Genomic DNA, 25,748 nt, shown 5'->3' with positions numbered 1-25,748 from the left:
GAAACAAGTATGTTTCCGCCACTTCCTGTAGAAATTGGCTTGCATTTTTAGGAAATTTGAATAAATGGGGCGCCTGGGTGGCTCAGTCGTTCCTTCAGCTCAGGTCATGATCCCGGGGTCCTGGGATAGAGTCCCACATGGGGCTCCCTGCTCAGCAGGAGTCTGCTTCTCCCTCTCCCACATCCCTTGCTTGTGTGCTCGCTCTCTGTCAAATAAATAAATAAAAATTAAAAAAAAAAAATAACTGTATAGAATCTGTAACTTTAAATTAAAAAAAAAGAAAATTTGAATAAAATTAGACCACTGACCTACCTAGTCTTGTACAAGAACCTACTGCATAAGCAACAGGATTTGAGTCAGAGCTTGCTTTCTCATAGGATGATCCAGATTATCCTGGTTACTTGCTGGATATTAATAGCTGTGTGACTTTAGGAAAATTAAATCACCTCTGAGTCTCAGTTTCTACATAAGGAATAAGATTAATACATACTTCTAGGTTGTTAAAAATATTAAGGGAAATATAGTATGATAGACGTAAAAGTCCCCTTACAAATATTCTGTCATCATCTCAGCATTGTAGAACCACCTCTGAGCAAGGCTACAGGAAAAAACTTTTCAGTGGGTCATCAAACAGAGAAAGACCAGAGAAAATACAAGACACCATTACAGTATTACTTATATGTTTCAAAGCACTGAATTATCATGATTCTTTTAAGAAATCTACTTTTCCTTGTAAGAAAGTAGTAGAATACTTGAAAAAAATAATTTTAAAATATTCACATTTTCTGCACCACCACCTCCCCACCCAATAAAATACCCAGGGAAATTAAGTTCTCTGTTTGGAATGATGTTAGGAAGTCTTGACACTGTCCGCATAGGATCAGTCACAGGATGTCTTCATTTCATATGTCACTGTGATGATATTCTCAAATCTAAAGTCTTGATTATATCTAATTGTGTTTTCAGAAATCGCTAGAGTCCTTAACTTAGTCCTAGAGATTCCAGACTATATTACTTCTCTAAGTTCCCAATTTTATGCTGCATATGCATTTATTGTTCTAATTAGTGTAGGGTCCTTCCATCATTATCATTCATGACTCAGTCTCAATATAAGTTCTTTCTCGAAATAGGTGTTGAAAGCCACATGAATGCAAAAGCTCTGGGGTAATAAACTGGATTCCAACTCAATCAAGTGTTAGAAACTTTTATTGGATTACTTTATATAGATTCTTTTACAAAGTCAAGCTCTTTACTTTCTGGCCCCTTGTGGTCTTAGATTTCATGCCGAGGAAGACTGTGGGCTAACATTAACATCACAAGAAGAAACATGAGGAAAGCAAATGCTGAGCGAGTCTGAACTTGTGCCTCCACTTGGGATACAAAGAGAAAATATGGGCCTGACAGCTCCCCGGAAGGTGAGAGAAGAGAAATTATAAATGAGGGATCTGTTTGTCAAATCATAAAAGGCTATCTGCCCATACTCGCGGTCTAGGAAGACTCCAACTTTGTGCATCTGCTCTCCTCTCAAGAAGACCCTTTTCAGAGGGGGAAAGACCCAGAATGTATAATCAGTTCCCATCATGGAACCTGTGAGTAAGAATTTATCTCCGGAAGCAGCGGGCAGGTCACGAGCGCTGCTGGCAGCATCTTCGGAAATCCCCAACTGCCACTTGGTTGCCTTTTCCACATCTACCTCCCAGTAGTGCCTCCCTGAGGTGAAACCCTCCACACCCAACACGGTGGCACCGAAAACGAATCTCCCCGGGCTGCCAGGAACGTCCTGCTGGACATTTCTGAGACTCACACTTCTCAGATCCTCAGATAAGACCAGACAGGGATGAGCTGTTTTAGGATCCAAAGTCACAGCTCCTGCGGGGAGAGAGAGATTCAGTTCGATTCGGTTAGAGTCAGCCATGCCACCACCAGAGACTGAGGACGTCTACCACGAAGAGACTTGCCAGTGAGTGGGTACAAGCTGCAGGCACAGATACGGAAGAGGCAATCTCAAAGTTCAGGAAAGGTGACCTCTGAGCTTTGTTTCAAGAACTGGACATCACAGAAGACGAGGGCAGTGAGATAATGGAAGGAGATGCAAGCTGAGGAGGAAGGAGAGTAATGGACTTCACAGAGGTTCTGTCAGAGCAGAAAGGAATTTTGGCAGGCTGTAAAAATGGTATTCAATCCTCGTCACGTAACAGCTGGGAGCCAACTACTCTCCTAAAGACCTCCAAGCCTCGAACTCCAGGCTTCATTCCCCTAAAGACTCATTAGAATCTCCTAACAGAGCAGGGTTTTCCCTGTGACTAAACTGCTCTCCCCTTAAATATCACTAGAGTGTGACACAGATGCTTAGAAACTGTTGCCAGCAGGCTCTTGATATTGAGTAAATCAAAAGAACATATTAGCAGAGGCTGGAAAACCTGTGGGAATCCTCCAGAAAAAAATCAAGCTGCAAACAAGAGAGCTCAATGTGATTTCTTATACTTGAATGAAAGTGACACTTGCCTTCGTATCTCAAACTGTTCCTTCTCGTATCTCTTTCTCCTCAACTGTTAAATATTGTGATTTCTCAGGGCTTAAGACTGGGTCTTCCTTTTTTACAGTTTGTACTCCTTTCTCCCTAGGTGACTTCACCTAGCCTTAGTTTTAAATATCTTCTGAATGTTCATGGCTTACTTCATAATTTTTTCTTAACCCATTAGAATTTTTTTTTTTTAAGATTTTATTTATTTATTCGGCAGAGAGAGAGCAGGAGAGCACAAGCAGTGGGAGCGGCAGAGGGAGAGGGAGAAGCAGGTTCCCTTCTCAAGCAGGGAGCCCGATGCGGGGCTTGATCCCAGGACCCTGGGATCATGACCTGAGCTGAAGGCAGTCACTTAACCACCCAGGTGCCCCATGGCTTACTTCATAAAGAAGCTGCCAAATACCAGTTAGAAATAACAGAGGCATTTCACACATACTATGTCCAAAATGGAACTTCAAAACTACCCCTTTCCAGTTCTACTTCAGTTAATAGCATACTTATTTCTTCACTTGCTAAACCATAAACCATAAAACCTGGAATAGTTCCTTATTTTTTACTTTAATATCTAATCCAGCAGAAAGTTTTGCTGCCAAATGAACTTACATTTCTGGACTTGAAGCCCAATTCATATCGTTATTAGGGTGGTCTTAAAAGCCATAAACCTTGAAATTTAAATTTAAGTTGTCCCAGGCTTTCAGTATTTCCAGAAGATGGGCAGAAACAAATGCAATTCTCTCTGGAATAATGCATGGATTCATTCTTGGACTCAATTTCTAAAAATAATATCCAAGGAAAAAAGCAAAGCTTACTGTTAAAAAATCAAACACACACTCACAAAGTAAGAAAGCACTATTAAGTGAGACTAACAGAAATAAATCTGAAGAACTTTAGATATTGGAATTACTAGGCACAGAATTAAAATAGTTTTTGCTTACATGTTTGAAGAAAAAAGAAAAGCTTAAAAATACCTACAGGATATAGGAAGCTAAAAAGTAAGACCAAGTGGATTTGACAAAGAACAGAATAGATTATCTAGAAATGAAAATAAAATTAAAGTATCTATAGATGATTACAAGAAATTTACAGATCATCATGCCTCAATAACATAAATGCAAAAATTCTTTAAAGTATTAGCATATTGAATCCAGCAGTAAATAAAATGGATAAAACATCATTACCAAGAGTTTACTCTGGGAAGGCAAGTCTGGGCCAACATATGAAAAAATATATTTCACCATATTAATACATGAAGAAAAAATACAAATATTTTGGTAGATATACAAAAAGCATCTAATATTCAACATCTGTTCATGATAAAAAGTTTTAACAAATCAGGACTAGAGGGAGAACTTTCTTAACTTTATGAAAGGCAACTATAAAAAAAACCTACAGCTAACATCAAAGTTCAAGGTCAAAGACTTAATGCTTTCTTGTACCCTAAGATCAAGAAGGAGGCAAATGTTTCTCACTGCTCCTATTCAACATTATATTGGAGGTCCTAGAGCCAGTACGACAAGGTGAGAAAAATATAGAAAAGGCTTACATACTGGCAAGAAATAAAACTTCCTGTATTAATAGATTACCTGCCTATCTTTGTAGAAAATCGCAAAGAATCTATTAAAAAAGCCACTAGCTCTAATAAGTAAGTTTAGCATAGTCATAAATTACAATGTCAATATATACAAATTTATTTTTATATACCAGCAATAAACTAGAAATGAATGAAATTTCAATTAGAAATGCTATTAACACTAAAAAAAATAAAATGCTTAAGGATCCATCTAATATGTGCAATATGTTTCCTGAAAACTTCAAAACACTGATAAGTGAAATCAAATAAGACCAAAATAGAAATATATCATCTTATCCCAAATTAATCTATACATTCATTATAACACCAATCCAAGTCTCCATTTTTTTTTTTTTTTTTTTTGTAGAAACCAATAAGCTGATTTTAAATTTTTTATGAAAAAGCAAAGGATCTGGAGTAGCCAAAATTATTTTGAAAAGAACAGATTTGGAGAACTCACATGTCAATTTTAAGACTTCCTATGGAGTAAAATTCAAGCCAGTGTGGTATTAGCAAAAGGATAAACACAATGATCAATGGACCTATTAGAGTCAACATAGACCGGCTTGTACATGCCAACTGATTTTCAACAAAGGTGCTAAGTAAATTTAATGAAGAATAGTGTTTTCACCAAATGATGCTGGAACAACTGGATATATACATGTACAAAAAAGGTGGGGGTGGGAGTTGTACCAGATCTTGAGTCATATACAAATATAACTCCAAAAGAATAACAGACCTAAATGTAAAAACTAAAACTTCTAGAAGAAAAAAATCTTTGAGTAGTAAAAGATTTGTTAGGATGGGACACAAAAACACAAACCATAAAAGAAAAAACTGATAAACTGAATTTCAAAATTTAAAACTTCTGCTCTTCAAAAGATACTATGAGGTAAATGAAAATATAAATCACAGATTAAAGAAATTGAAGATGACACAAAGAAATGGAAAGATATGCAATGCTCATGGATTGGATGAACAAATATTGTTAAAGTATCTATACTACTCAAGCAATCTCTTTCAAAATAGCAATAGCATTTTTCAAAGAACTAGAACAAACAATCCTAAAATTTGTATGGAACCACAAAAGACCCCGAATGGCTAAAGCAATCTTGAGAAACAAAACTGGAGGGATCACAATTCCAGACTTCAAGTTATATTAAAAAGCTGTAGTAATCAAGAGAGTATGACACTGGTACAAAAACAGATACATAGATCAATGGAACAGAATAGAAAACCTAGAAATAAACCCACAACTATATGGTCAATTAATCTTCAACAAAGCAGGAAAGAATATGCAATGGGAAAAAGAAAATTGGACAGCTACATGCAAAAGAATGGAACTGGACCATTTTCTTTCATTATATAAAAAAAAAAAAAACTCAAAATGGATCAAACACCTAAATGTGAGAACTCAAACCATAAAAATACTAGAAGAGAACACAGGTGGCAATTGCTCTGACACAGGTCATAGCAACATTTTCTAGATAGGTCTCCTGAGGCAAGGGCAATTCAAGCAAAAATAAATTATTGGGACTGTATCAGAATAAAAGCGAAGGAAACAATCAACAAAACTAAAAGACAGCCTACAGAATGGGAGAAGATATTTACTAATGACATATATGATAAAGGGTTAGCATCCAAAATATCTAAAGAATTGATACAACTCAACACCCCAAAAAACAAACAAACAAAAATCCAATTATAAAATGGGCAAAAGACATGGACAGACATTCTCAAAATTAGACATACAGATGGTCAACAGACCCATGAAAAGATGCTCAACGTCACTCATCATCGAGGAAATGCAAATCTAACTACAATGCGGTATCACCTCACAGCTGTCAGAATGGCTAAAATCAACAACACAAGAAACAACAGGTGTTGGTGAGGATGTGGAGAAAAAGGAACCCCCTTGCACTGTTGGTGGAAATACAGACTGGTGCAGCCACTCTGGAAAACAGTGTGGAGGTTCCTCAAAAAGTCAAAAATAGAATTACCCTACAATCTAATAATCACACTACTGGGCATTTACCCCCAAAATACAAAAACACTAATTCCAAGGGATACATGCACCCCAATGTTTACAGCAGCCAAGATATGGAAGCAGCCCAAGCGTCCATCGACTGATGGATGGATAAAAGTGGTGCGTACACGCGCGCGCGCACACACACACACACACACACACTGGAATATTTCTCAGCCATACAAAAGGATGAAATCTTGCCATTTGCAACAACATAGTTGGAAAGAGAAAGCATAGTGCTAAATGAAATAAGTCAGTCAGAGAAAGACAAATACCGTATGATTTCACTCATATGTTTAAGAAACAAAACAAACAAAGAAAAAAAGAGACAAACCAAACAGACTCTTAACTGTAGAGAACAAACTGATGGCTACCAGAGGGGAGGTAGGTGCGGGGGGGGATGGGTGAAATAGGTGAAGGGGACTGAGTACACTTATCATAATAAGCACTGAGTAATGCATAGAATTGTTGAATCACTATATTGTATATCTGAAACTAATATAATACGGTATGGTGACAATATGAGGATTAAAATTTAAAAAATTAATAAAAAGTATAAATCACAGAGTGAAAGAAATATTTACAAAACATGTCTGATAAAGGACTGGTAATTGGAATATATAAAGAAATCCCAACACTAAATAATATACAACACAATTTTAAAAATACTGAAAACGTTTATAGATATACTTCAAAGAGATTACAAATAAACACATGAAAATATGCTCAATATCACTAGTTATTTCAGAAATGTAAATTAAAGTTTAAAGTGATATATAACTACATACGTATTAAGTCTGCTTTACTTATTTTTAATAAGTTACCCTTTTAATATTTAAAGATTTTTTTTTTTTTTAATTTAAGAGAGAGAGAGAGAATGCGAGCAGGGGGAGAGGTAGAGGGAGAGGGAGAAGCAGACTCGCTGCTGATCAGGGAGCCCAACATGGGGCTCAATCCCAGGACTCCGAGATTATGACCCAAGCCGAAGGCAGACACTTAACCAAATGAGCCACCCAGGCGCCCCGGTCTTAAAAACAAAAAAAAAAAGGTGACAATACGAAATGTTAGTGAGGATGTGGAGTAACTGAATCTCATACATTACCAGTGGGAATGCAAAATGACACAGTTTGGAAAACAAATTTTACAACCCCTTTCCTAGATATGCAACCAAGACAAATGAAGTCATGTTCGCATTAAACTCTGTAAGCAAATATTTATAGCACAGATTTGGAAACAACTCAATTGGCCTTGGAATTACAAGAGAATAAACTGTGGTATATTCACACAGTGGAGTACCCCACAAAAACAAAAAGGAATAAACTACTGATACACACAACAAACTTGGATGTGCCTCAAATGCTTTATGCTAAGTGAAAAAAGCCAGACATAAAAGGCCACATACTGTATGGATCCACTGACAGGACATTCCAGAAAAGGTAGAACTATGGGGTAGGAGATATAAATCTTTCATTATATATGTTGACATTTTTTATTTATTTTTTTTAAAGATTTATTTATTTATTTGAGACAGAGAGAGACAGAGAGAGAGAGGGCATGGGGGGGGGGAGAGGGAGAGGGAGAGGCTTGTGGGGCCCAATGCAGGTTCGATCCCAGGATCCTGAGATCATGACCTGAGCCAAAATCAAAAGTTGGACGCTTACCCGACTAAGCTACCCAGGCGCCCCAACATTTTTTCCCTAGAAGTTTAATTTTTTTTTTTTTTTCTGTCAAACTCTGCTTATGATCACGTTTCAGGCTTGGGAAAGTGGGAAAGGATATGCAAAAGAGAGCCTTTCAACATAAGATCATACAGTTATTTTCTTGATAGGTTCTCCAATATGTATAGCATATTAAACTCTCCAATCTTTTTAAATCCTTAAGCTCTCTGGAATCTTTTATCTAGGATGTTCACTTGACTCTCAGATACAAAATCAAGTGCCCTGTAATCGTGGATGTGTCAACTTACTTTGGAGAATGTTGAGCATTCTGCTCATTCCTGTTACTTGGCACAGACTCAGGTCTGTGATTTGGGCGGGCTCCAGACACTGAAGCAGTAGTGACTCGCTCCTATAAAAGAAAGGACAATCTGAGTTATCTGTGCAGACCCAAGGCCCCGACCAATCCAGAGGATGGATGTCAATCCATGACCTCCTGATCCTTACTTACCCCAATATCTCTACTCCTGTGTGCTCCCGTTTCAGACCCTGAATCCCACCCCAATGTTTCCATTCCAAAATGAAAACTTACCTTTCCACAGAATATCTTGCATTCTACAGGGTGAAAGAGAGAGAAGGTTACTATTTGAGCCGCACCTCTGGTATGTGAGCCACGCCTCTTCCGAGCTGTGCCCCTGAAAATTATCTTCTAATGATGAAACTTGGTTTGCATGTAATTTCCCCAGCTTTGTGGTGCTAAATCTCAGATATCAGATTTTAACACTGAATAGTAAAAGTCAGAAAAATGCTTGAAATCATTGTTATATTCCCAAGGGAAATGTTTGTGTTTTTGTTTTCTTAGTTTTATTACAGTTGGGGATTATATAGTCATTTTATATGGAATTTGGAACTTGCAGATTTATATTTAATCTTGATGTCTTTTTTTTCTTTTGTTGAATAAATTTGACATGTAACAGTAAGTTTACGGTGTATAGTGTGTTATTTTGATACACTTGTATATTGTAATGATTGCCGATGTAGCAGTATTTATCACATCATACAATTATAATACCATATTGTTTTATATATTCATTATACCATGCATTAGATCTCTATGGTTTATTACTATTCATTACAAGTTTGTACCCTGAAACACTATCACTCTTATCAATGCCCCCCACCCCTACACCCCATTCCCCCAATAAGCACCATTTTACTTTTTTTTAAACAGGTTTAACTTTTTTAGATCCCACATATAAGTGACATCATGCAATAGCTGTCTTTCTGACTTATCTTGCTTAAAGCATCATGTGCTCAAGGTCTATCCATGTTGTCAAAGATGGGAGGATATTTTCCTTTCTCATGACTGAATAATACTCCATTAAGTAGATGTACTAAATTTTTTTGTTCATTCATCTGTTAATGGGCATTTGGGTTGTTTCCAAACATGGGAGTTCGTGTATCCCTTTGAAATCCTGTTTTCGTTTCCTTTGAGTATATGCCCAGAAGTGGAATTGCTGGACCATATAGTAAGTCTATTCTTAATTTTTTGAGACACCTCCATATTGTTTTCCATAGGGGTTGGACCAATCTACATTCCCACCAACAATGTTGAAGTGCTCCCTTTTCGCCATATCTTCACCAGCACCCATCCTCTCTTATTGATAGCCATTCTAACAGCTGAGAGGGTGTATCTCACTGTGGTTTTGATTTGCATTTCCCAAGGGCCGTATTTCCCATACCTCGCCTCAGCCGTCTTATCCAGAATGGTCATAATTCAAACTCTGCCCATTTACTTTTTTTTCTTACACTGGGTAACAAGAGTTGAGCAGGTGAAGGAGATTGCTAATAAACTGGGGACGGTGGATGGAGCTAGGTCAGAAGCTGAGCATAACTGAGTCACACCTACCTTACCTGTCTGGAACTAGGTTTGGCCCTAGAATAGAACTAATGGTTTACGTGTAAGGGCTTCTCAAATAAGAGCACTCACTTTGCAGATATAAGCCTGGTGGCCGAAGGATATGGACAGAGTCTTAAAAAGATAATAATTTACTTGTTGAAAGGTAATGCATGTTACAAGATTTAAAATATGCAATACTGTATAAAAAAATCTCACCCTTGTTTTTCCAAGGTTACCGCTCAAAGTTTGTGTTTATTTTGCCAAAGGCAGTCTGTGAATGTTAATGAGCATATGTCTATACATACATACATATTCACTAAAACCAAGCAAAAAGCAGTTCTGCATGTTTTCCCTTTAACTAAATATTCTGAAAATTATTTCTACCACTAGAGACTTGTTTCATTCTATTTTTCTGGTTGCAGAATATTCTACTGTATTGATGTATCATAATTTGACTAATCCATTATTTACTCTATCAAGGGACCTCTCAATTCAAACTAATTATTGATAGCCTCAAGGTAAGAATTCATATCATGAAGTAGCTCTCCACTATATCAAGATTTTAGACAATTCATAATGCTTTTGGTGACTGGAAAATGACCTACACAGCCTTCATGTATGTTTGAAAATCATCAAATATTCTCCAACTGACCCCTAATGAGTACTGTCCACTTCTCCTTTCTCAAATACTGTAATGAAGATCATTTCTGGAATCTTACCTGGAGCAACGCTAAGGTGTATTCCCCACACTTCTTCTCTAGCTCTGCGATGATCCTTTGGAGGCTGCAGATATGTTCAGAAAGCCTGACTTCACTCTCCTTCAGTTTATTCATGTTCTCTTTCCACAAATTCTTCAGTCTCTGCAGAAGCATCTCCTTATTACTATTTAACAAGTGGTAATTTCTTTTATTCACTAATTCAACCGTTTCTTAAACCCACTTTACTGCCTGCCACTCCAGAAATACATATAATTAGATAAGGCCCAATACCCCTGTGTGGTAAGGAAGACACCTCAATTGAAATTTGATATTCTGACACAATATATTTATGTTGATGTAGAAGGTGTGCACGTAGTCCACTTATTCAGATAACAACCCGACCCTAAAACAGATCACGTTATTTTGCTGTGCCATTTTGTTCAGAAAGTTTCCTATTTCCTTCATTAAATTAAGATTTGAATCTAATAATTTAATCAAAAAGAAATAATCAAGCCACTGACATTTTTTATCCTTGCAAAGATGTTCCACGTAGACACAAAAGCACATGCTGTTGTTTTTTTCTTAAAGAACACATATGATACATATTATATGCTATTGCTGATATCACAGCTTGTTTTTTTCTTAATAAATAATATGTTCTTGGAGAGCATTCCTTATCCATACACATAAAGCTGTTATTTTTTCTAAATGCTGAAGAGCATTTCATTGTAAGTACATAATACAATTTATTCTGAGAATCCTTTATTGATGGATATAGGTTGTATTTAATCTCTTGCTATCATAAACATTGCAGCATTAATAATAATGCCTAATAGTTACCGATGGCATAATACGTACAACACTGTTTAAAGAGCTTTATATAGATTATCACAATCCTCACAACAGTATTATAAACTAGGGGCATTATCCCCATTTTAATAGCTAAGGAAACTGAGTCACAGGTTAAACAACATGTACAGGTTAAACTAGTAAATAGCAGAGGCCAGATAGGAACCTCATCAATCTGGCTTCAAAGACTACCTCTAAACCATGGATTTATACTGGAATAATTTTATGGCATTCCCTTATCCTTTTATCTTTTTGTAGGCATATAAGTATATTTATAAGATAAATGATCAGAAATAGAACTGCTGGGTGAATATACACATTCTTTTAATACATGCGTGGTTGTCACTGGATGTCCCATTTTAGAATTGGCATAATGTTCAGCTCTCATTTTCCAAACACTGTGAGCACGCAGTTTTCCACATCTCACCTGTAGCGTTTCCTGGGACTTCTCCTTCAGCTCTGTGCCAAATTCCATCAGTTGATTCAGACCGTCTTCCCTCACGTTCAGGTTGAATACGCACCCTTGCAGGCTCTGGGACTTCATCTCCTCTTCAACCATCAACTGGAACCTTATCCTATATTCAGACTCAATCATCTCTTTAAAATCCTGCTCTTCTCCCTTCATCATAGATATAAATGTGATAGACTTCAAGTTAAATGCCACGGATAAATATTTATGGTGACTTTCCAGCTCTAACTCTAATAACAAGGAAATATAAAGTACAGGGGAAGAAATAAAAGGCATAAATACAAAGGACAAAGAAAGTTTTGAGACAAGATCAACTAACATCACCATAATCTTAGAACGTGAAATGCAGATGAAGAAATGTTAAATTGACTTAGAAAACTGAGAAATCTAAGATCACCGTGACAAAGAGAAGGAGATGAAGAAAACTGGAAGGTGGGGCAAATGGCTTTTGCTGATGCTTTGGATAGGAAGTGTAAGGAAAGAGGAATGAAAGGGTGACTCCAAGGTTTTTAGAGAAAGCAACTGGAACAGAAAAAGATAAACAAGAAAGGGATAGATCCCAGAGGTGGGGAGTGTATCAGCAGCTCAGTTTTGGATATCCTGATTTTGAGTTGTCACTTAGACATCCAAGAAGAGATGCTGAGTAGGAAGATGGACATGAAAGTCTATCACTTGGAAGTCTGAGCTAGAGATGTACAATGGGAGTAGGCAGCTTAATGGTATTTCATCTCATGAGACCCCACGGAATTGAGATTTATCAAGAACCTGACCACTGCTCATGACCTCAACAGTCCCCTGGCAGGTTTCCCCACCTCTGCTCTCACCCTCCTACTGTCTAGTCTTAGCCTCAGAAGCTGTGAAAATGGAAATTTGATCAAGCTACCCCTGTTCAAAACTTTCCACTGGTTTCCCTATTTCATTTAAAGTCAGCTGCCCTGTATGACTTGGCCCCTTTATCTTCTGACCTCACCTACCAGCTTCCACTGCCTTCCCAACCCCAAAGGAGTACATACCAGATTCTTTCCAAGACTGCATAACTCAGTTCCTCACCAGCTTGAGTTTTTTTCAAATGCCACATTCTAAACAAAGTCACTTTATTTCAAAGTACATCTCATTATGCTTTCCTTTTTTCTTTTTAAGAATGTATAGCATTTACCATGTACCATTCACTTTACTTGTTTTGTTCACCTTCAGTCGCACAAGGGCAGAAATTTTTTTTCCCTCTCTCCTGCTGCTAAATCCCCAGCACCTAATATAGTCCTTAGCAAACAGTGGGACCCCAGTATCTGTTGAATATATGGTACTTAAGGCTGAAAAAATGGGGATCAGTTGAAAAATTCTTGGAGAACCAGTCAATTCTCTTCCTCTACCATCCTCAAGTGGCCATTTATTCTCTTTAAAAATTGAAAGGGAGAAGACCCAGAATCTGGGATACCTGGCACAGAATAGTTAAATATGAAGAGAAGGTGTGAAATCAGAAGTGAAATGTGGGCATAACAGATGACAAGCCCTCGTTTCGAACAGTAATTCTCAAACTGCCTTTTAAATGGTTTCAGGATTTATATGGCCACCAATGGTACACGAGATGCTCATTCTCCCATGGCATTGGTATAAATCCTGTTACCAATCTTTTTTTATCTGTCAATAAGGCTTGCAAATGACATTTCACAGATTTAAGAGTTAATCTGTATTTCTCTTACCATAAACAAAGTTCAGGATCTTTTTAAATGTTTAAAGGATGGCTGCATTTTCTTTTCTGTGAAATCTCTTTTCTTCGATCATTTTTCTATTGAATTTCTAGCCTTTTGCTTATTGACTTCTAAGAACTCTTCATTCGTAAAGAAATTAACACTTTTCATACCTATGGATTTCAAAGATTTTTCCTGCTTTGTTATTTATCTTCTGACTTCATGTTATTTGTTATGCAACATTATAGGTAATTCCCTGCTCAGACTGGAGATCAGCACTGACCTGAATCATCACCATTCTTTCTTGCTCATCAGCCAATATGCTTTTAGCTACTTCAAGTTTCTCCTTCAATGTGCTCAATATCTCCTGGAACAACTTCTGCAGAGAAACAGATCACAGAATTCTAGGTAAAGTCATTGCTTTAGAACAGTTAGATTTTCAATCTCAGACAACTGAACGGCCCATAGCCCTACGTTGGCTTAGCCTTGAAGTTTGTCTAAATATGGTACTTATCTAGTATTCTTTGATAAACACTGCCTGAGGGAGTGTTGGCGGATCAGGAGCTCTGTCCCCCAAATAAGAAGAGGAGGCAGCCAGGTTCTGAGGGCTCTGGGAGCGGCAGGAGGCTCACCCTGTAATTGCCAGCAGCCTCCTGGACTCCGCACACCACGTGACTCTCGTGCTCCTCCGAGTGGAAGCACTGGCCGCAAAGCAGGCTTTGGTCTTCATCACAGAACAGCTGCAGTGGTTCGCGGTGCTCCTCACAGCAGGCATCTTCTGGGATGTTTTGCTCTAACTGGGAGCTGAGCCTTTTGGACATCCCTGCAGGCGTCCCCCGGGTTCGGTCCTGCCGTGGACTACTCCCCTGCACGCTGAGCCGAAGAGAGTCAGGGCGATTTGGGGCCGTCACACTTGCCGACCTCACTGTGCAACCCACAGCCGAGGATCAGAGCGGGTCGGCGCATTCGGGACTCCTCGAACCAGCAGGTCTTCCTCAGCCACGCGCTTGGGGGAGAAGACACAAGGAGTTACACCAAGGTCCTCAGATTGGAGGGGCTCTCAAGTTTTCTCAGAATCTAGAGCAATTGGCTGAGAATTAGTTATAAGTGAGCACACAGCACACCATTTTCCTGTAAGGTATTAAGAAAAAAAAAAGGCAGCAAAAGAGAAAAGAAAGAAAGAAAAGGTACTTACTGAAAGGCATGGCGCATTTATAAGCATTGGAGGAACATCCGGGACTAGAGTGAGGCAAAGCCTGGCTTTAGGCATTTAAGGAAGCACTCCCTGTCCCGGGGATTGCACAAACCATAATGTGCCGGCTGCTGCCAGTGCCTCCTTAAGAGGGAGCGGCACGTGGGTGCCAACTTTAAGGAGGCGCCCATTTTGAGGCCCTTCTTAAGTCCGCATGCGCCTAAGAGTGAGGCGCCTCAAGTTTTGTGTGCAAAGCCCAGCTCGTGTCGTCTGAGAGCTGGCTAATTAAGGTATCGGTTAAAAAAATATAAAGGCAACCCCCAAAATAACAACTTTCCAAAAATACTGAAGGGAAACTGGATTTTATTATTATTATTATTATTATTAAGGAAACAGAATAAGGCACCTATAATCTCCTGCATCCCCATCCAGACAATTCTGATTACCTTCGAGCAACAATTCTACGTCTTCTCCAGAAACATTTTATTACCCTAAAAGGGGTTACCCACAGAATTTGGGAACCTTTTCCCCGATGACGAATTGTCTTGCCTTGGTTCTTTTCTAACCCCATCTCCAGCCATGGGGACACACCACACATACGGTGGTCACACCATGGCACAAAGTATTGATTTCTTAAAAAAAAAAATCCTCTGTCTTATTTACATTTGTTCCCACTGCGTCTCATTAAACAGCTCTTCAGACAATGTCTCTTGAAACAAATCAACCTGACAAACCCCAGAGCCACTAAACTTCTATCTGTGGATTTACTAGCTTCTCTCCCCACCCCCATCATGCTCTCACTACCACTGAAACCTGGCGATCAACCACACCTCCTGTCCTTTCATTAGTTCTTATTTTTAAGATATGCAAAATATTTTTATAATTCTGAAGTTGATTAATTGTGTATATATATGATAACTTTGTTATTTGTTAGGATAAGTATTAAAGCAGCAGTTTTCAACCTGTGGTTCCCAAGACTCGATTTACCTTTTTTACTGTGTTGACATTTGCACCTATAACAAACTGTTGGCATCTTAAAATTAATCAAGGAAGTAGCACCAACTGTTGTCATAATTGTATTTTTTCTTTTTAAAGTTTTTATTTATTTATTTATTTCAGACAGAGAGAGAGAGAGAGCCCACAAGCCTGGGGGGAGGGGCAGATGGAGAAGCAGACTCCCTGCTCAGCAGGGAGCCTGATGCGGGATTTGATCCCACAACCCAGGATCATGACCTGAGCCAAAGCCAGAGCCTTAACTGACTGAGCCACCCAGGTGCCCCTGTATTATATTTTTCCATTTCTACATACTTGCATACTCCCAGGTAATTTTTTTTTTTTTTTTTTACTTGAGTATTCTTAATTTCTTGATGAAGCAAAATATAATTCAACTTTTGAGTACAGGATTTAATTACTATTCTGGGTGACAAAATGGAAATTATGCATAAAGCACTTATGCTACATATGGGAATACAGTGGTTGTCTCAAGAAAAAACACTTTCTATAACTGAGTTACAAGCCATACTAGCCACATTTTTTTCGTTGAAAAGAAGAAATGAGACAAATGTGGTTATTCAGATGTAGCATTTTGCAAGATATTTTCTCAAACACTAACAGAGTGACTCTGTCATTTCAAGGAAACCAACTGAGTGTCTTAGTTGTCAATGATAAAATTCTAGCTTTGGAAAACTTGTATCCGCTATTGTAAGCCTGACAGCTTCCCAAGACTTTGACAGCTTCTTTTCTGACAAAATTGGTGGTGATATTAACAAATGTGACTTGGATATTGTATATTGAAATACATCAACATTTGGAGAGTCTGAAAACTCAGTGAACCAATAATTTCTGAAAGACCAATGCATGATGTTATAAGATTATGCAAGGGTAAAATGTGGATGCAAAGTATAAGACAGACCAATGGATTTTAACATAACAGAAAACATTACTGGTGATTTCAGGAAGAAAAGTCACAATTATCTGAAAAAAGCTATTAGAATGTGCTCTCCTTTTCCAACAATGTACTTGTGTGAGGACAGATGCTTTTCATACATTTCAAGTAAAATAGCATTGCAACAGATGGAATGCTGGAGCAGATATGATAGGTAATAGCTGTCTGATGAACCAGAAATTAAAGAGATTTGCAAAATTGTAAAACCATGCCACTCTTTTCAGTAACTGCCAGAGAGGATTCCTCATAAAAATGTTATGTTTACTTTTAATAAGTTAACATATTTTTTAAAACTCAGTTTTAATTTCTAATGCAGTGACTACAGATAGGACACACAAAATGCTTTTTGGGGCTTCATCAATAATTTGGGTGCAAAGTAGTCCTGAGACCAAAGTTCAGAACCCTGATCTCAGAAGGCATATTCCTTAGAAATGGGATTCCTGATAAAAATACACCTATAATTTTGGTACATTTTGCTGGATTCCCAACCACAAGGTTGCACAATTTTGCATTCCAAGCAACATATGAGAAAGGGTGTCAAACTTTCTGCCCACTTGGTGAGAAATGGTATCTTTATATATTTTCAGTTTACATTTTTTAAAAGATTTATTTTAGAGAGAAAGTGTGCGTTGAGTGAGAGCAGCAGGGGTAAGGGGCAAAAGGAGAGGGAGAGAGAATCTCAAGCAGACTCCGCGCTTTCTGCTGCGTGGGGCTCGATCTCACTACCCCTGAGATAAGGACCAGAGCCAAAATCAAGTTTTGACTGCTTAACTGCCCATGCCACCCAGGCACCCCTACATTTTATTTTCATATGCCAAAGCCATTTTCATTTCTTTTTCTGTGAACCATATGTTTTAGCCTTCTACCTGTTTTCTTTTACTAGGTTTTTGTGGTCTTTTTCCTTAATTTTAAGAGATATTTATACATTGAAAAGATCGTTCCCTTGTTAATACACAAATTGCAAATATTTTCTCTCTACTTGCCATCCACTTTGAATTTGTTCCAATTTCTGTTTTACTGCTTGGGTTCCTCAACTTCCTTGTAGTTTCCCTTGTTTTGCTTCCCTGAACAAGGCCTAGACCACTCGACTGAAAAGATCAGTCACCAAGTGAAAACGTTTACAATCCAGCACCCACTCCCAGCTTTATTTTACTTGACTTCTCGGCAGCATTAACAAGTTTACCAACACCCTCCCCTTGGAATGTTTCCTTCTCTTTGCTATCAAGATCATGGATCTGATATCCCTCCTACTTTACTGGTCTGCTTCTCAGCATCCTTCTTTTGAGCTCATATCCTCTTGAGCCTCTAAGTTTTGGGGTGCTCTAGTTCCAGTGTCTCCCCAAATAATCACATATCCAAAAACTTAAGTACCACTTTCCAATTTAATCTTCTACCTGGACACAATACTTCAAACTCATTTGCAATTAAATGTCTAGTAAGCACCCCAAATTAGCATATCTAAAACACTATCCAGGATTTCAACCAATACCTTCCTTTCCCCAGCTCACTTTAAAATTCATTCATTTAGAACATCTCAACTAGTTTATGTTCAGCCCTGTCCCCACTCACACCTCCATGTCCTCAGCTCAACCAGAGTACTATTTTAAACCTAAATCAAGGTTTCTAACAACTTTCCATTGCACTTAGGATATAATCCAAATGATAAACCAAATTCTCTATGGTCTTCCTGCCTACAGATAATCTCACTTCTAGCTTCCCCCAACCATTGTCCATTCCAGTTATGATGATAAATTCATCTGTGCTGTTTAACTTGGCAATGCTTTTCTCTCATATTTTTGCATTTCTAGTTCCTTTTATCTTCCCTTCAGTTCTCAGCTCAAATGTCACTTCAGAGAGGCCCTTTTAGAAATACCTAATTGGAAATACCCTCCCACCATTCATATCCTCTCATTTTCTTTGTATCTAATTTTAAGTATGAACGAATGTTGTTTGTTGGCCATTCCGCATCCACACTATAGAGTTCCTTAGATGTATCTGTACCTGACATACTAGATGCTCAATAAATATTTTTAAGAAATGTTTTAAATCAAATCAGCACAAAGTTAAAGGGAAATCAGAGGACAGTGAGAAGAGAGATTAGATATTTTTACAGAAAACAAGAGAAAGGAAAGTTGAATAATTTGTCTTCCTAGAATGTTGACTATGTGCTAAACTGTTACCAACACTTATCTCATTTTTCTTAATTTCATTTTTTTCTCTGACCTGGCTTTCTCATTTATTTTTTTATATGGTTACATTCCATATATACATTAAAGCTTCCATAAACATTAAGATCAAGTCTAGATATTTAAAGAAAACCGTGACTAAGGAAATGGTCTTCAGAGAAAGCTCACCCTTCTTTGTAATCCTGAGTATTTCCCTTCAGGGAAAAAGCCTGAATAGTGGTAACTGAAGCACCTTTATCTGTTAGCTGCTCCTTGGTCCTCCACTCCGTCACCAGGTAGGAAACCTGTGACATTTCAAATTCTATTCATTTAACAAATCTAGGATACTGGTTATCAAACTTCAGTGAGCATTAGCATCATTCGAGTTTATGGAATCAGATTTCTGGGCTCCACCCCCAGTCTGATTTGGTAGATCTGGGTGGAGTCTTAATTTATATTTTAATGAGCTTCTAGAAAGTGCGGAATAGCCAGTGACCTTAGTTTAATGTCTTTGGGTGGATCAATATTTTGTTCTATCTCCAAGGTCTTAAATAGTGCCTATTACATAGTAGCCCGTTATTTTTTTTAAATTAACTATATATATAATTAACTATATAGTTTTTTAAATTATATATATATTTATATAATTATATAAGAAATCCTTCTACAAGCCATTACCCCAGAATCTCATTGTGTTTTCTCCTTAGCCGTATCATTTTTTTAAAAAGATTAAGTTTTAATTCCTGTACTGATAAAAATATTCCATGAATTCTATAAACCATTGCATAATTGCTGTAGTGTAAAAATATCTAAACAAGTGTTAACTTGAAACAATTCACTACAAGGAAATGATTATGCATTATAAATCCTACCTTCTGGGTTAAGAAAGTTCTATTCCAGTAACATTCTCATCTAAATACTCAGAACACACATAGATCGAGGCTTCCACAAATTAATCCACATGAAGCATCCACACTGAGCAGAGGTCTCCTGGAACCCCAGTTACACAGACCGGGGGCCAGTGGACTGAACCGAGCACCCCCCACCCCCACCCCCAGCGCTGCGGTCGCCCACCTGCGGGACAGAAAAACCCTGAGAAGACCTGTGAGGCCCGTGGATGGGAAAGGCTCCCTCAGAACTTAGTCATACCATTTAATCTTAAATCATTAAACATTTTCATTAGAGTATAATACCTGAATTCATTGTTAGTTTTCAACATTTACTGAAGGAAGTGATCATGGCATTAGTTGTGGATAGAAAAGTCAAGAGTAAAAATAACAGCTTGAGGGATGTGTCACAGATGGGAGGTTGGGGGACAATCCTATTCATAGTTCATTGTTGGCCTCAGTGGAGAGGAAATCTGCACAGCTTCCCAAGTTTCACAAATTTGCCTCTGCAAGATTTTCACTACATCAGTCAATTCCCTGCTAATCAAACAACAGTGATTTTTTTTTTTTTTTTAACTGCTGACAAGACAATGAGAAATTCCACACTTGCTATCTGATTTTCCAAAACCTGGCTCCACCCTATGGAATTTTAAGTACATCTTTTTCCTTTATCTCAACACTCCTACTCACTCCCTCTTCTAAATCCAGATTCCCCAGGCTCCTTCAGAGAGACCACACTCATTTTTGCGTGCCCCTCCGCTCCTCAGCCAGAACAACTCCCTTTTTTCTTCAATCCTCCTTTCTAAGCCTTGATGCAACCAACTTCTGTGAAGCTTTTATCAATTACTCTGTCATTTATTCTCATGTTCCCAAGCTTCATACTTCATAAGATTTCATTTTGACAGGAACCCTTCACAATCTTTGTATCAAAAGGTAAAACATCAAGCAAAAATACTCTACTACAGTAGTCTCTTAGAGCCTTAGATTTTAAACAATTAGTAAATTATTAATTGTAGATGATTAAATATTTTAACTTAATTCTAGTAATTGTGCTATATAGTGTGCTAAACAATTTTTATGTTTATATATCACACTCCTGTGAGACAGGTGGTAGCAGAATACATTTTACAGCTGATAAAGCTGATGATTTAGAGGTTACATACTCAGTAACAGAAAATTACAGATCCAGGGTTTGAGTCACAGACTGTGTAATGCCAAATTTCATGATACTTCATTACCTTTATAAAGCATTAATACAGTACTTCGCCAGTTTAAAAGAGACCATGCCTCAAGTTTGCATTACAGCTTATCACAAGATTCTTTTATAGGCCTAGAGTAACATTATAGAGAGCACAGATCATTTAAAGTGTTAACTTTTTACATAGGCACGCTCTTGATTAAAAACATTTTTTTCTCCTTTGTCAGAGAACAAAATGAGTCGTCATCCTTGTAGCTTATTTTATGAGCAGTCCTATCACATTTGTTAGCCACTCGTCCCCTCCCCGGAGGTATCATTTGCTCAGCTTCTGGGGAGGACAAATACGGCTGGTGCCAGACAAGATATTATTTGTTACTTCTGGGCTTGTTCTGCGGCAGTAGACCCACCTCATCCCATTTCAGAAAGGAGTGGGGATATGGCTCATGATCAGCCACCCTGTTGTTGTTCTTCAGGAAGGACTAGCTGCTCTCTGGCTTCTTTTCCAAGGCATTTTTATCAACAGCAAGGGCTTAGCACTCATTGGCCCGCTCCCCACAACTCCCAAGAGGTCCAGAATTTTATGCTCAACTATTTCCTTAAAGCATATTCATGGCCGACTGCTGTGATGGTACAGTTGCCTTTCTGTGGTAGATCAATGCTTATCTAAACCCAACCTATCAGTTTTTTACTCTTTGGAAAGGAAGCTAATCCTCCTAGGTAAGATGAAGAGGTCACCTTTACCTCATCTAGTCCAACACAGGGACCACCCCTCTCTGTTTTAACCACAGAATATCTTCAACAAAACACATGGGCTCCCGGTAGCTGGGGTCAGAGCAAAGGAAGGTCAGATTTTTGCCAAAGGCCACACATTAAGAAGAGTGTCATGTCTAACTGATGAAGTTAGACTAAAGTGGATTTTGGTTCCAGCTCTGCCACTTATTTGCCATGACCTTCAGCAAGCCACTGAATATCGAACATCATCTGCAGAACGAGAACCATTATGACCGTCTTTTGTTTACATGGGAGCATTATGAGAAGTTGTATGAAACACAGGAGCCAGGTGGTAACAAGAAATTTCTCTCTGCAGGAATATCCTTTCCGTCCTTGAGCCAAGACTATCACCTTCCTAAAAAGGGACTGTGCAACTGAGGTGGGAGAGGAGGTACAGAGGAGTTACAGGGAAATGAGAAATAGAGCATTTTTATGCCCCTTTAATTTCTTTTAATACACATAAGAGTAGTAACTAATTTATATTGAGGCACATATTGTTTTTATTAATGAGATGTTTATCCTAGAACTTCAAGACCACTGGTCTGTATCATGTCCCTACTCAGGAAGGAAATACTTTTTTCAGTCATATCTCCATCATCAAGATGTTAAGCTGTGCTTGCACACTGTCACTACAAATTATGCATCCTTAATGCCTTCTTATGCCTTCACAGAAAACAAGGACTCAAAAAGCCTGTTCCACACCTTAAAGTCATCTGACAACTAGGACATCTTTCAGGACCTGGAAGTATACTTGCTGACATCAAATGCTATAAGGGATTGCTCAAACTATTGGCTTTGAGCAAAAGGCAACCTTATAAATAGACTTGACCAGAGCCTGGGTCCAATGTGAACATAACAACAGGAGTTCTAGCAGCGATCTTGGGTCAAATATTCCATAGGGAAAAGCTATACATGTCAGAGAAATAAGAAATAGAGGAGTCTAGGTCCTTGAATCCATACTGCCTTTCCAGATAGCAGATGAGGAAAAGAACTTCTCATCTAGCTTATTTAATCTGCCATTAGTTCTTTACTGGTACTCAAGTGTGACAGGATTTCTTCTCCTTTAGTGTCCCCAGTTCTTGGCCATGCAGCTTCGAAGAATGAAGAGGTAGACCAGACGAAGGATGGTGGGAAACAAAGTTTATTGAGTGATACAAAGTTTTTTGAGCCATCGGACAAACCTCCTGAAGAGGGAGGGGACCAGAGATGGTAGTTGCAGAGTTTCTAAGTCTAGCGGTTTTTTATGTGTGTGTCGGTGTGCTGTTTTAATCTGATTAACCCTCCATGAGCCTGTCATCCAATCAGGTTTTTATCATCTATCCATCACGTGGGAAAGGGTGGAGGGCTCCTTCCAGGGTGGTGTAAAATCCTTTTAAGGGTGGTTTCCTCTTAGGGTGGGGGGGGCACCCTTGTCCCTCCCTGCCTGCCTTCCAACTATCCTTCATCAATACCTGAGGGTTCCTCTAATACATTGATTGTCCCAGAGTTAAGGTCTGGAAGACCCAACACAAATGGCTTGATATGGGACATACAGTAATCATTCTGGTTATCTTTATTTTTGTTTTCTTTTAGGGGAAGTGCTGGGGGATAGGAGATGAAGCTAGGGAGGAGAGACCTTTATATAAGAACTACAAGAAATTATATGTGAAAACTGCCATTTATGCCCAGCATTTCAGGCCAGTATGAAGAATTATTTTCCTCTGGTATGAAAGACCATGTCTTACAGTCAGCTCCAGGGGCAAGATACAGGACTTTAGTATTTGTCTTTGCCAGGGAGGGATGCTAGGAAGGAGCTTAAGGCAGGAAAAGTGGTAAAGAACTCATACTATCTGTGCTTTCTAAACCACTTGGCTTTAAGAACAACAACAAAAAAAGACTAGAATATATTGGTAAGCAGCAAATCCAAAAAATTCTCTGAAACACTGGCAGTTCCTAAAAAGAGAGGGTAGGAAAAGAAAACAGTATTTATATCAAGGCTCTGTGTGTCAGGAACAGTTCCGTTTGATCTTAGTTCTATGTGGATAAGCCTTGGTCTTTACTGATTGCTCCAAACTTGGAGATGTAGTGAAATGATAGAACTACCTATGTTCTTGTTAAGATAGCTCAATTTCACCATTGCTGAACCTCACCTGAAAATCCTCATCCATTCTAACTATCTTTGTGGTCAAGACTCAAAACCACCTTGGGAAAGTTAGTAATCTTAAAATGGTGTCTGTGAACAAAGATGAAGTTACTGTGTTTCCTTACTCCCTTCCCTCACTGGACTCCCTCAATAAATCCTGCCTGAAACAAAATACAAAATGGACATTGTGGTAGGCAGAACTCTGAATAGGCCCCTAACATTCTCACTCACTCCCCCCACACCTTCTTCCAGTTTTTCAAACACTAATCTGGGTACTGGCATGAAGGGATTTTTACACACATAACTGAGGTCCCAAATCAGTAGACCTTGAAAAGGAGCTTACCTTAAATGGGACAGAATTAATCAAGTGAGCCGCTAAAGAGGGCTGGGCTCTTGGTGGAGAGAAAGATTCTACATGAGGGATGGGTGGCTTAGGGGATGGATGGGGCACATGTGGCATTGATCTGGGAATTGCCTCTAGGAACTGAGAGCCATCCTCACCTGATAAGAAAATGGGTCCTCAGTCCTACAACAGCAAGGAACTGAATTCTGCCTATAATCTAAATGTGCTTGGACAGGATCTTGAACTTCAGGTGAGAGAACATCCCTGCCAGCACCTTAATTCTAGCCTGGTGAGATCCTGGGAGAGAACCCAGCCACGACATGCCGCATCTCTGACCTACAGAATAAGGAGCTTATAATTGGGGGTTTTCAAACTGCTTAATTTGTGGTAATTTGTTACACAGCAGTGTAAGACTAATATAGACACCGGTGAACTGCCACTTGATGCCCAAGAGGAGAAATAGGGTTAGAAATGGATTTTTCAAGCAACTTCTACAGCTTATGTTGGATATGGAGAACATATTAAGGATTCTGTTTTAACAGGGTTTTGTTAGATCGCAATGAGAGCCTCAAAAACAAACCTGGAATAGCTTTGACACAGACTTTTACCACCTGGAAAAAGAATTCTCAGTTGGGATTTTTTTTTTTTTTCATGATCAATAAAATTTATACTTCCCCTAGAGGGGAAGCAACCTCCCTCCCCCTGAACCAAAAGGTCGGAGGACATAATTTCTTATTTTCTAAGGATTTGCCCTACTTTGTTCACCTAAGAGTTACCTGAATGTCTTAACACGTTCAGTAAAATGAGTGAATTGCTATTGGTTTCAGCAGCTTCTTCCTCTGACCAGATTCTGCAGAACCATCTCTTATAGAGAAGTCTCCTACAGATATTAAGATTCTTATAACTTTTTTTTTTTTTTTGTAACAACTTTAACTTCTCACCCATTTATAAAAAGGTTTGTTGTTAGACTGTTAGTGAACTGTGAAATTCCATGCTGGTTGAAGTTAGTGGCATGTTTCAGTCTTATGTAACAAGTACATATTCTTAACAATGGTTGTCTAGTTTAAGAAGTGAAATCCTTCAAAGGGAGTCTTACAAAGAACAGTAACATACATATGAAAGTTGAACTTCTCATTCAGCCATTTTTTTTTTTAAATCCAACTATTTAATTATCTGCTTCCATACACACGGAACTGTTACAGTACAATGGTGTAAGAAAACATTTTCTTACTGTCATAGGTTAATTTGTCTAGCCTGTACATTGCTATTAGTTTATTGAATCATTACAATTAAAAAATAATGACTGAGTACCTTCTCCTAGCAAAGTTAGGTTGGGACACACAGCTCATGAAGCACCCATAGCAAAAGCCTTTCTTCCAGTGCATCATGGACAAGACTTTGAAAAAACACTGACATAAGGAAATTACAGTCTAATGCAAGAGATAGACAATTAAAAAAATAAATAAATAAACTGCAACACAAAGGCCATAAAGGAGAGGAACAAAGGACCAGGAGGCTTCTATTGGAGAGGAGGAATGTGGTTATCCAAGGAAGTCTGGAAATGCTGCCCCAAGGAAGCCGAAGCTAAGAAGGTAGGAAATAGGGGAGGTGCAGGATAGCCAGGATTCCCTGTAGCCCACTGAGGTAGCTTTCGTTCATCTCTTGGACTCATTTTTAAGGTATGGTTGTTGGGCAAACAGTTCAGCAAAAGCTTGATATCTTCTTTAAAGTGACTGGTGGTTTGAA

General features: G+C 38.4%; 1 protein-coding gene across 1 annotated transcript; it reads right to left on the bottom strand.

Annotated features, from left to right (window-relative positions):
• Window positions 1-1,279: 1,279 nt before the first annotated feature.
• TRIML2 (tripartite motif family like 2) lies at window positions 1,280-14,200 on the bottom strand. The gene is made up of 7 exons (XM_032413226.1): window positions 14,012-14,200; window positions 13,663-13,758; window positions 11,650-11,841; window positions 10,395-10,535; window positions 8,368-8,390; window positions 8,087-8,187; window positions 1,280-1,869 (listed from the first exon to the last, which is right to left on the bottom strand). The coding sequence occupies exons 1-7, from the start codon at window positions 14,198-14,200 to the stop codon at window positions 1,280-1,282; spliced, it is 1,332 nt and encodes a 443-aa protein (XP_032269117.1).
• Between the last annotated feature and the right edge of the window lie 11,548 nt (window positions 14,201-25,748).

This window comes from Phoca vitulina, unplaced genomic scaffold, assembly GCF_004348235.1.
Source record: "Phoca vitulina isolate PV1807 unplaced genomic scaffold, GSC_HSeal_1.0 scaffold15, whole genome shotgun sequence".
Lineage (NCBI taxonomy): Eukaryota > Metazoa > Chordata > Mammalia > Carnivora > Phocidae > Phoca > Phoca vitulina.
This window is presented reverse-complemented; position numbering and strand designations above follow the sequence as displayed.

Coding starts and splice junctions, on each gene's coding strand:
- TRIML2 (XM_032413226.1), bottom strand. CDS start 14,200: ATGTCCAAAAGGCTCAGCTCCCAGTTAGAGCAAAACATCCCAGAAGAT. Junction 11,842..13,662: donor AAAGAATGGTGATGATTCAG/GTCAGTGCTGAT, acceptor TCTATGATGAAG/GGAGAAGAGCAGGATTTTAA. Junction 8,391..10,394: donor ACACCTTAGCGTTGCTCCAG/GTAAGATTCCAG, acceptor TTCACCCTGTAG/AATGCAAGATATTCTGTGGA.